The following is a 12,831-nucleotide window of genomic DNA, read 5'->3' on the forward strand; positions in this document are numbered from 1 at the left end:
CCTTTTTATGGTAACGAAATCGAATCAAAATGTTGGTATCGTGACAACCCTAGTCAGCAGTTTATCTCATAGACATAACAATAGTGCGGAGCATAAAATAGAATGAAATCCATGTATAACTTGTGCCCCACATGTCTCCGTCCTGTACACATCTCTTATACTCACTGTAACTCCTCTATCCTGCAGGTCAGACTGGACAGAGTCTCCATCAAGTCACTGAAGTGAGGACCAGACAGACGGTTATAAGACAGGTCAAGTCTCTTCAGGTACCGGTTATTCCTTATTACAGATGCCAACTGGATGCAGGAAGTGTCTGGTAGATCATTATCAGCCAATCTGTAAGAATAAGAAGATGAGATGTGGGTGAGGCGTCCACAGAGCGTTAGTATAAAACCTGTAGATTGCGACTGTGGATAGAAAATGTCCCCGGCTGTTAGTAACATCCATAAATGTCATCACTAGAAGCCGCCTCTTGTGTGTGGTGGATGTCAGGAATGGCGGCAGCTATATGATATGTCCATGTCCTAGAAATCCAGAACCCTGAGGAATGTCCTCACTTTATGGCATGTCATAAATCAGTGATTATTGCAGCACATGAATGTACAAGAGTCATAAAGCTGGAGGAACTTGTGTCAGCGTCATCAGCTGCTGAGAGCTCTCCTTCCTCCATCTATTGTGGCCCTCAGTCTGTGGCCCCTGTGGCCTCCATTCTCCTTCCTCCACCATCTATTGTGGCCCCCAGTTTTCTTCCTCCACCATCTATTGTGGCCCTCAGTCTCCTTACTCCACCATCTATTGTGGCCCTCAGTCTCCTTCCTCCACCATCTATTGTGGCCCCCGTTCTCCTCCTCACATTACTACAGGACACATGTGGCTCAGTCAGTTATTTGGGGGATGGATTATTAGTAGACATTACACTACATTCAGGGTTTCTCTGGATTCTGCTGGAATTGATTATTACTTATTGATAACGAGCAGTAATCGTCTCCATTCTGAGTAAATTACAGCCGGGGTCATCAGTAATAATACCGCCATACAGCTGTAATGTAGCACAGGCAGAGATGAGCGCTCTATGGTGGTAAGGGCTCAGGTACATATTACAGCTCTGTATAACCTGGGAGTTGCTCAGACCCATAATCTGCCCCATAGAAGCAGATGTGTCCTGCCTAGCAGGCGCTGAGGGATATATGAAGGCGGCATGGACTGCAGAGAGGGTCAGGCGCTAAGGGGTTAATAGTTTCCAACCTACAGGCAGCTAGGTGAGGGTGGTATAGCACGCAGAGGTGTTTTATGGCAGGAGTGGCAAAACAATAGAGGTAAGGGTTACACCCCCCTTATCCTCCCCCCTCAGCATTGATTGGGTGAAGAAATGGTTGGAGCTGTGGGGTTTATAGGAAGGTGAAAGGGGAGGGCGCTGCAGCACAGGAGTCCCTCCAGGAGAATGTTGCTGGGGTGATTACTCACCCTCCAACTCATCCTGTGCCCCCTCCGCCTCCAGTGCCAGCTTCTATTGCACTTTTGCCAGGCTTAGCTGCTGCCTCTGCGGTAACGGCCCAGCCGCCATGTACCCCCTCAGTCTCTGCGCCGGCCCCACGTCCGGACTACTTACCACAATCATCAGTGGATGTTCACAACCGCCAAGAAAGGCGCAGGTTGGATTCTCATCGCTCCAGACATTCCCGCCATGGTTCCAGAGACTACAGACTGAGTCGCCGTTCTACCCGTTTGAGGTCTGCTAGGTGGCAGTCACCTTCATCCTCGGATCTGAGCTCCTGCGGTTCCAGCTCTGGCAGGCCAAGAATCCGTAGTAGGTGCGAACGCAGGCGGCGGTCCAGCAGGTCGTCCCACGGGGTTGATCCAGCCAGCGCGGTTCCAACGGCGCCTCCTCAGACAGCTTCAGTGGCTCCCCCATTGCCGAATTCTTCAACCGGTGAGTTTAATTTTACTGGAGCATGGGGTACTGACACAGTAGCGAAAGGGTTAGTGCCCGCTCTTAAAGTGTTATTAGCCCAGTTCAACCCGACTTCTGTCCCTCAAGCCCCTCTTATGCCTTCTCCACCTTTCAAGCCCCGGGCGGGAGATCACCGTTAGGAGCTCATCTAGATGAGGATATGAAAAATAAAATTTGGGCTAATCATTATGTTGACATTTGGTCATTAGTTTCAGTGGATCAGCACACGGTTGACAAGGAGCGTCGTCCTAATGCTGAGGAGGTTTGTGGACAGGAGACCTAAGGTAGCTCACACTATAGGCAACTGGATACAGGCATTTGCAGTGTTAGGTTAAACTATGGTTCAGCACCACCCGGAGCGTGTGGCGGAGCTCTTAGTCTATATGGATTCCATTTATAGCGCATTTAAGTCACACTGTGGTTTCACGTGGTGGCGTTACGATGAGTAGTTCCGCCGCCGCCTGGCACTGACTCCGGAGATTGGTTGGGGGGTAAAGGCTGCTGACCTATGGCTTCGTCTCATGTTGGCGCAAAAATCGCAGCCCTTTTCTCCTGCGGCCGCTGCCTCCTCAGCAGCGGTGGCTGTGCGTAGACCTGGAGCCTGTTTGTACAATGAGGCCCATTGCAAATTTTTTACCCTCTGTAAGTACAAACATGAATGCTCCATCTGTGGCGGTGTGCACTCCGCGGTTCGTTGCCAGCGTAACCAGCCTGGGCGGAAACCATTACCACCCGCTGGTGGGAAAGACACCAGTGAGCGTTTCCGCGATGTCCCCCCTGGGTCGCTCAATACCCCAATAGTCAGGCGGCAGCGCAGATACGTTTTGGTTTTGAGTTCGGGTTTTTAATCCTGTTTTATTTTTCTTCGTTCCCTATGTTCGCAGACAATTTAAATTCGGCAAAGGTCAACCCCATACACCTGAAACAAAAATTGAGAAGGAATTGGCGTTAGGCAGAATAATGGGCCCGTTTGTTACTCCTCCTTTCAAGAACATTCGCATCCTCCCCTTGGCCTCGTCCCTAAAAAGGAGCCAGGCTCCTTCCGATTGATTCACCATTTGTCCTTCCCAAAAGGGGCATTTGTGAATGACGGTATCCCTAAGGAAGAGGCCTCGGTGTGCTATGTGTCGTTTGATAGGACTGTGGCAATAGTTAGACAGGCGGGAAAAGATGCTTTATTGGCCAAATCGGACATTGAAGCTGCTTTCCGATTGCTCCCAGTTCACCCTGATTGCTACCACCTCCTGGGTTTTATGGTAGACGGCTGTTACTATTATGACACTTGTTTGCCAATGGGTTGCTCCATTTCATGTCATTATTTTGAATTGTTTAGCACCTTTCTAGAATGGGTCATCCGTTTTGAGACTCGCTCCCAGGCGATCATCCACTACCTGGATGATTTCTTATTTGTATCCCTTGGTAGTTCCGCTAGATGCCAATTCCTCCTCAATACCTTTCGTTATTTCATGTCCCGTTTTGGTGTCCCCCTGTCAGAAGACAAGACTGTAGGTCCTGCCACGTCTATTACATTTTTGGGTATCGAAATCAACACTTCATTGGTGATTTTCCGCCTCCCTGCGGACAAATTAGACAAACTGTCAGGAATGATTTCGGGCTTTTGCGCCGTTAAATCAGTTACCCTCCGGCAAATGCAGTCATTGCTGGGCCTCCTGGTTTTTGCGTGTCGCATCATGCCCATGGCCTGTGTCTTCTCTCGGCGTTTGTCGTTATCTACACGCGGTATTAAAAATCCCGACCATCACATTACGGTTAACCAAGCAGTTGAAGCTGGATTTAAAAGTCTGCAGTGAATTTTTGGCCCAGTACAACGGCCACACTTGCTACCAAGCCCTGGAAGTCACCACGGCGGAGCTGTCATTGTTCACGGATGTGGCGGATTCCACCGGTTTCGGAGCCGTATTTGGCTGCGAGTGGTGTGCCTCTCCGTGGCCAGAAAAATGGTGCGATGCCGGCTTGTGCTCCAACATAACCCTCCTTGAGTTGTTTCCAATCATTGTAGCCATTAATCTATGGGGTCCCAAAGTCCAGAACAGACGCTTATGTTTTTGGACTGATAACATGGCGGTAGTTTATTGCATTAATAAATTGACCTCTTCATCTCCTCCGGTACTGTCATTATTGCGCCATTTGGTACTCCGCTGTTTAGAATTAAACATCTGGTTCCGGGCTGATGCTCTCTCGCTTTCGTTGGCAGGAATTCAAGGACCTGTTGCCGGGAGCGATCCAAGAGGGCATTCCCTGCCCACAGCAGCTCTGGGACTTGCCAATCAGCGGTTGATGGCTATGGTACAAGGTTCGGTGACGCCAGCTACTTGGTTCGGACATGGTAAGGCGTGAGCAGAATGGTGGGCGGTGGCAGTGGCAGTGGCAATGGCTACTGCGGATGGGTATTTACCGGCTGCTTGCTTAGAGGTGACCCTTTCATATCTATCAGGCTTGCGCGAGCAGGGAGTTACTTCAGTGATGGCGTGGCGGCGGCTAGGGGGAGTCGCTTTTCACCTTAAGTTGCGCGGTTGGCCGGATGTGACTAAGCATTTCTTAATCCGCCAGGCCATTAGGCCTTCCCTCTGTCTGTCCCTCATCCTACGAAGTTGTGCTGTTTAGGACTGCTTTTTGTTTAGCTTTTTTCGCCGCGCTTAGGATAGGGGAATTGGTGTTAACTTTGCGGGCCCGTCCAAGCGGCCTAGGCCCAGTCTGCCCTCATGCCACAGTTTCGCAGTTATTGGCAACTCGCGCCCATGGGTGCCCCCCTCCTTCTCCATGCCGATGGTAGCCCGCTCACCCGTTTTCAGTTTAGGTCTGTGTTCAGTCGCTGCCTGGCAGCACTGGGCCTCCTTGTTTCTGAGTTTGGTACGCACTCATTCCGGATAGGGGCTGCCACGGAGGCGGCTCGGGCAGGCCTGCCGAAGTCCGAGGTGCAACGGATCGGCAGATAGAGATCTACCTGTTTTGCGTCCTACGTTCGTCCCCATTTATTGATTTAATTTTCTTTCAGGAGCGGTTCAACCCACCGTTTGTTTCATCGGCCATTCTTACATCTTATGGGTGGGACAGAGCGCGGAATACTGGCCAGGTGGCCGATGCCTCAGTTTTCGGAACATCCAAGTCATGTGGCGGGGTGTTCGGGGCCTACGCTGGTCTCAGGTCCTGCCGGATGCGGTTGAAATTGGTCAAGTGGTTCGCTCCCCTGTTGTTTTGTTTATCCATGCCTGAGGCAACGACCTCTGCCTGTTAAAAATTGCGGAGTTAATTACTTTAATTAGGGCTGATTTGGAACGGCTGCCGTCGTTCTTTCATGAAGTAGTTTTAGTCTGGTCGGAGATTATCCCCAGGATCACGTGGCAAGGTGCCAGGGATTCCAACGCCATAGAACGGGCCAGGCGCACAGTCAATGCCCGGATCTCCCGCTTTGTCCGATCACGCGCGTGGTAGTAGTGAGACATAGGCAGCTGGAAGGGGATAATGCGCGACTTATGCGGCAGGACGGGGTCCATCTAAATGAGATAGGGATGGACATTTTCCTGTCAGGGTTGCAGGATGGAGTTGAGCAGGCTTTGTACTTGCTGGGTGGGGGTCAGAGCGCCGTGTAGGAGTACACGGGCTCCTCAGTGGAGGTCAGTGTGTTAAAAGGATGGAGGAGAAGAAGGCGGACTTGCCCACAGAGGGATTCTGTGGGGCATACTGCTTCTTGAGACTCCAAGTTATTTACAGGTTGTTTGATATAAAAAAAGTTGGTTGAAAAAGTTTAATAAAGCTGTGACCAACTCCCACCCAACCAAGAAGTGTCCGTGTGAGTTATTCCTAGCTGCAACAGGTAAAGATTGGTGTTAATTGGACTTATTTCTCGGCAGTCTGTCCCTCCCGATGTCTCTCAGGACATATGACACCGCCTCCATGTGGAGGCACAATGCAGGTTCTGATGAGGTCAGTCCTAGAACACTTACCTGTGTGTTATCCGGGGAGGAGGTCACTGCTCCCATTATGTGTTATACGGCGGGGGCAGGTATTAGTGATAGCGCTGCTCTTCTCAGACATGACGGACATTACTGATTGTGATTTCTTCCGACTGATGTGTTAAAGGGATCATCAGAACCTTTATGTTATCATACAGGGGTCTGATGAAGAATGTAAAGGGGCTATCCAGGAACTGGATATTGATGTCCTATCCGCAGGACACATCATTAATATGGAGATCTGTGGGGGTCCGACTCCTGGTACCTCCCAGCTTTACTCACCAGAGCTCAGGAGAGCGCTGCCACCTCCTTACAGCTCACCAAGTACAGAGCAGTACAGTGTATAGAGGATGTGTTTGTCAGAACAGTAGAAGACATCCAGCAGCTGGCTCAGGAGAAAACCCAATGTCTTTATTACTTCATTATAAAATCCATATAATTTGTCCTCAGAGGATAGTTTAATGTCCAAAAAAGGACTATCAAATAAGGCTGGCAAGGTGGTTAGCAGGAATTATAGAGAAGACACCAGCGGTAACACCCTGCTTTTAGCCTCATCATGCCATCCGAAACATGTAATAAAAGGCATTCCCTAAGGTGAGACCATTAGAGTCTGACGAAACTGCTCAGAAGATTCAATATTTGAGTCAGAAGGAACAGCTCTGTTTGAGAGATTGAGAGGATCCAGTGATCATATTCTGAAGCAGGAGAGGCAGCAAGATGTGAATAGAGAGGCAATGATTACACATAGTACAGTGCGAAGGGAAGGTGAGGACAACAGACAGGGGTTGTCATCTCCTACATTTGCCAGTTTCAGAAAATATTACCTAAGAGAATTAAGTAATATCATAGCCAGACCCTTATTTCTGATATTTGCGGACTCTATACTGACAGGGAATGTCCCCACAGGATTGGCGCATAGCAAATGTGGTGCCAATATTCAAAAAGGGTCCAAAAACAGACCCCGAAAACTATAGGCCGGTAAGTTTAACATCTGTTGTGTGTAAACTGTTTGAAGATTTTCTGAGAGATGCTATCTTGGAGGATCTCAATGAAAACAAGCAAATAACGCTGTATTAGCATGACTTCATGAGGGATCGGTCATGTCAGACTAATTTAATCAGTTTCTATGAGGAGGTAAGTTCTAGACTTGACAGCGGCGAATCAATGGATGTCGTATATCTGGACTTCTCCAAAGCATTTGACACTGTACCACATAAAAGGTTAGTATTTAAAATGGCGATAAAAGATAGGAAGGCACTCATAGGGTAGTAAGTTTGATAAAAAAATGTATGAAAGTTAGGCCCCTTTCACACGAGCTTTGCGGAAAAAAGGTGCGGGTGCGTTGCGGGAACACACGTGATTTTTCCGCGCGAGTGCTAAACATTGTAATGCGTTTTGCACTCACGTGAAAAAAATCGCGCGTGTTTGGTACCCAAACCCGACCTTCTTCACATAAGTTCGGGCTTGGGATCGGTGTTCTGTAGATTGTATTATTTCCCCTTATAACATGGTTATAAGGGAAAATAATAGCATTCTGAATACCGAATGCATAGTAAAACAGCGCTGGAGGGGTTAAACATTTTTTTTTAACTCGCCTTAGTCCACTTGTTCGCGTAGCCGGCATCTCTTTCTGTCTTCATCTTAGCTCTGTGGAGCAACAGGACCTTTGGTGACATCACTACGGTCATCACATGATCTTTTACCATGGTGATGGATCATGTGATGACCGGAGTGACGTCACCGCAGGTCCTGTTGCTCCACAGAGCTAAGATGAAGACAGACGAGATGCCGGGCAGCGCGATCAAGTGGACTAAGGCGAGTTAAAAAAAATATATATATTTTTTTTTTTACCCCATCCAGCGCTATTGTACTATGCATTCTGTATTAAGAATGCTATTATTTTCCCTTATAACCATGTTATAAGGGAAAATAATAATGATCGGGTCTCCATCCCTATCGTCTCCTAGCAACCGTGTGTGAAAATCGCACTGCATCCGCACTTGCTTGCGGATGCTTGCGATTTTCACGCAACCCCATTCATTTCTATAGGGCCTGCGTTACGTGAAAAACGCACAAAGAGGAGCATGCTGCGATTTTCACACAACGCACAAGTGATGCGTGAAAATCACCGCTCATGTGAACAGCCCCATAGAAATGAATGGGTCGGGATTCAGTGCGGGTGCAATGCGTTCACCTCACGTATCGCATCCATACGGAATACTCTCCCGTGTGAAAGGGGCCTTAGACATAAATGGTTGTGCTCACCTTTTGGGGAGAGTTTTGTGTACTAAAATAGTCCCAGCAAGGACCCCACAGACTTAAATACTGACTTCGATTTCATACCCTTATTTTTGATATTTGCGGACTCTATACTGACAGGGAATGTCCCCACAGGATTGGCGCATAGCAAATGTGGTGCCAATATTCAAAAAGGGTCCAAAAACAGAGCCTGGAAACTATAGGCCGGTAAGTTTAACATCTGTTGTGGGTAAACTGTTTGAAGGTTTTCTGAGAGATGCTATGTTAGAGCCTCTCAACGGAAATAAGCAAATAATGCCATATCAGCATGGCTTCGTGAGGGATCGGTCATGTCAAACAAATTTAATCAGTTTCTATGAGGAGGTAAGTTCTAGACTTGACAGCGGCGAATCAATGGATGTCGTATATCTGGACTTCTCCAAAGCATTTGACACTGTACCACATAAAAGGTTAGTATATAACATGAGAATGCTCGGACTGGGAGAAAACGTCTGTATGTGGGTAAGTAACTGGCTGAGGGATAGAAAACAGAGGGTGGTTATTAACGGTACATCCTCAGATTGGGTCACTGTCACTAGTGGGGTACCTCAGGGGTCAGTATTGGGCCCTATTCTCTTCAATATATTTATTAATGATCTTGTAGTAGGCTTGCATAGTAAAATATCAATTTGCGCAGATGACACTAAACTGTGTAAAGTAATTAACACTGAAGAGGACAGTATACTGTATATATACTACAGAGGACAGTATACTGTATATATACTACAGAGGACAGTATACTGTATATATATACTACAGAGGACAGTATATTGTATATATACTACAGAGGACAGTATACTGTATATATATATACTACAGAGGACAGTATACTGTATATATATACTACAGAGGACAGTATACTGTATATATATACTACAGAGGACAGTATACTACTACAGAGGGATCTGGATAGATTGCAGGCTTGGGCAGAGAAGTGGCAGATGAGGTTTAACACTGACAAATGTAAAGTTATGCACATGGGAAGGAATAATGCAAGTCACCCGTACATAATAAATGGTAAAACACTGGGTAACACTGACATGGAAAAGGATCTAAGAATTTTAATAAACAGCAAACTAAGCTGCAAAAAACAGTGTCGGGCAGCTGCTGCCAAGGCCAATAAGATAATGGGTTGCATCAGAAGGGGCATAGATGCCCGTGATAAGAACATAGTCCTACCACTTTACAAATCACTAGTCAGACCACACATGGAGGACTGTGTACAGTTCTGGGCTCCTGTGAACAAGACAGACATAGCAGAGCTGGAGAAGGTCCAGAGGAGGGCAACTAAAGTAATAACTGGAATGGGGCAACTACAGTACCCTGAAAGATTATCAAAATTAGGGTTTTCACTTTAGAAAAAAGACGACTGAGGGGAGATCTAATTAATATGTATAAATATATCAGGGGTCAGTACAGAGATCACTCCCATCATCTATTTATCCCCAGGACTGTGACTGTGACGAGAGGACATCCTCTGCGTCTGGAGGAAAGAAGGTTTGTACACAAACATAGAAGAGGATTCTTTACGGTAAGAGCAGTGAGACTATGGAACTCTCTGCCTGAGGAGGTGGTGATGGTGAGTACAATAAAGGAATTCAGGAGGGGCCTGGATGTATTTCTGGAGTGTAATAATATTGAGTCGGGAAGTAATTTTTTTTCCCCTTAAGTGGAACCTCGCAGTTCTTCTACCTCACTGTTTTTCTTTTTGCCTTCCTCTGAATCAACTCACAGCATAACAGGCCGAACTGGATGGACAAATGTCTTTTTTCGGCCTTATATAGTATGTTACTATGTTACAAGGTATTATCAGGAAATATCTACCCATTTTATTTCAAGATGATAGCTTGCGACAAATTTTAGAGCCAGGCTTTCAGGTGGTGAGCAGATGGCACCTACTCTGTACTCCTCTTTGACCCTGAGCTTGTTCATAGAAAAATCTGATAATGGCAAACCCACGTGGCTGAATGTTGTGGGCAGTTACAGATGTGGCCATGGTATTGATATTACAGTGGGTAAAACATTGGAATCCAGTGTAACCGAGGAGGTCTTCAAGATCAGATCGTACATCAACTGGAACACGAATAATGTCATTTATTTGGCGACCTGCAAAGCCTGCAGCGTTCAATACGTGGGACGCACCTCACACAGCCTGAGAGTGAGAAGAAGAAAGCACTTGTCGGATGTCTCCAATCTCACACTGCTGAACGTCTCCATGCTATCTAGACATTGTAGAGATGTTCATCAGGGTTACCTGACAAGCCTGAGTGTCATGGGTATAGAAAGGGTTAAATCCGCACGAGGAGGAGACATAAACAGGCGACTGCTGAATAGAGAATCCTTTCGGATTTTTACACTGAACACGAGAAATCGGAAGGGTATGAATAATGGATATGATGTGATCTATGAGCACTGACTCGCCCCCGTTCTGTTTATTGTTGTGTTATAACTGAGGGGCATTTTGCCTGCATTATAAGAAAGCCATTGGAGGCAGCTCTAGCTCGGAGCGGATTATTATTCGGCACCTGGCTGGGGGAGCGCCCACAATGTGCTCATGATTAAGACATACAGACGAAACGCATAGACCCTGCCTGTCTGCTCAGCCTCTGGATTTTATAATGAAGAAATAAAGACATTGGATTTTATCCTGAGCCTGCTGCTGGATTTTTTTCTACTGCTTTGATCGATTCCTGGTCCAGGATCCGTGCATGGCAAAGCAGGACTGTGGGTGAGCTGAAATCCCTTTTATTCTTACATTTAGTGGATGTGTTTGGTATTAAAGAGCAGTACAGTGTATAGCGGATGTGTTTGGTATTACAGAGCAGTACAGTGTATAGTGGATGTGTTTGGTATTACAGAGCAGTACAGTGGATGTGTTTGGTATTACAGAGCAGTACAGTGCATAGTGGATGTGTTTGGTATTACAGAGCAGTACAGTGTATAGTGGATGTGTTTGGTATTACAGAGCAGTATAGTGGATGTGTTTGGTATTACAGAGCAGTACATTGTATAGTGGATGTGTTTGGTATTACAGAGCAGTATAGTGGATGTGTTTGGTATTACAGAGCAGTACATTGTATAGTGGATGTGTTTGGTATTACAGAGCAGTACAGTGTATAGTGGATGTGTTTGGTATTACAGAGCAGTACAGTGTATAGTGGATGTGTTTGGTATTACAGAGCAGTATAGTGGATGTGTTTGGTATTACAGAGCAGTACAGTGTATAGTGGATGTGTTTGGTATTACAGAGCAGTACAGTGTATAGTGGATGTGTTTGGTATTACAGAGCAGTACAGTGTATAGTGGATGTGTTTGGTATTACAGAGCAGTACAGTGTATAGTGGATGTGTTTGGTATTACAGAGCAGTACAGTGTATAGTGGATGTGTTTGGTATTACAGAGCAGTACAGTGTATAGTGGATGTGTTTGGTATTACAGAGCAGTACAGTGTATAGTGGATGTGTTTGGTATTACAGAGCAGTACAGTGTATAGTGGATGTGTTTGGTATTACAGAGCAGTACAGTGTATAGTGGATGTGTTTGGTATTACAGAGCAGTACAGTGTATAGTGGATGTGTTTGGTATTACAGAGCAGTACAGTGTATAGTGGATGTGTTTGGTATTACAGAGCAGTACAGTGTATAGTGGATGTGTTTGGTATTACAGAGCAGTACAGTGTATGGTGGATGTGTTTGGTATTACAGAGCAGTACAGTGTATAGAGGATGTGTTTGGTATTACAGAGCAGTACAGTGTATGGTGGATGTGTTTGGTATTACAGAGCAGTACAGTGTATAGTGGATGTGTTTGGTATTACAGAGCAGTACAGTGTATAGTGGATGAGTTTGGTATTACAGAGCAGTACAGTGTATAGTGGATGTGTTTGGTATTACAGAGCAGTACAGTGTATAGTGGATGTGTTTGGTATTACAGAGCAGTACAGTGTATAGTGGATGTGTTTGGTATTACAGAGCAGTACAGTGTATAGTGGATGTGTTTGGTATTACAGAGCAGTACAGTGTATAGAGAATGTGTTTGGTATTACAGAGCAGTACAGTGTATAGAGAATGGTATTTATGGTATTGAAATATTTTGGTATCGTGACAACCCTAGTCAGCAGTTTATCTCATAGACATAACAATGGTGCGGAGTATAAAATAGAATAAAATCCATGTATAACTTGTGCCCCACATGTCTCAGTCCTGTACACGTCTCTTATACTCACTGTAATGTCTCTATCCTGCAGGCCGGACTGGACAGAGCCTCCATCAGGTCACTGAAGTGAGGACCGGACAGACTGTTAACAGACAGGTCAAGTTTCTTCAGGGTCGGGTTATTCCTTATTCCAGATGCCAACTGGATGCAGGAAGTGTCTGGTAGACGATTATCAGCCAAACTGTAAGAATAAGAAGATGAGATGTGGGTGAGGCATCCACAGAGCGTTAGTATAAAATCTGTAGATTGACTATGGAGAGAAAATGTCCCCGACTGTTAGTAAAATCTATAAATGTCATCACTAGAAGCCGCCTCTTGTGTGTGGTGGATGTCAGGAATGGCGGCAGCTATATGATATGTCCATGTCCTAGAAATCCAGAACCCCTGAGGAATG

General features: G+C 46.1%; 1 protein-coding gene across 1 annotated transcript in view; it reads right to left on the reverse strand.

Moving 5' to 3' along the window:
• The window catches only part of LOC122921382 (NACHT, LRR and PYD domains-containing protein 12-like), a 131,656-nt gene that overhangs the window by 74,374 nt on the left and 44,451 nt on the right, over positions 1-12,831 (reverse strand). The window contains exons 4-5 of the mRNA XM_044271359.1: positions 12,448-12,618; positions 166-336 (exon numbers count right to left, since the gene is read on the reverse strand). Of these exons, the coding sequence (XP_044127294.1) occupies positions 166-336; positions 12,448-12,618 (342 nt within the window). The remainder of the gene's footprint in view (positions 1-165; positions 337-12,447; positions 12,619-12,831) is intronic.

The sequence above is a fragment of the Bufo gargarizans genome, chromosome 11 (assembly GCF_014858855.1).
Source record: "Bufo gargarizans isolate SCDJY-AF-19 chromosome 11, ASM1485885v1, whole genome shotgun sequence".
NCBI classification, from domain to species: Eukaryota; Metazoa; Chordata; class Amphibia; order Anura; family Bufonidae; genus Bufo; species Bufo gargarizans.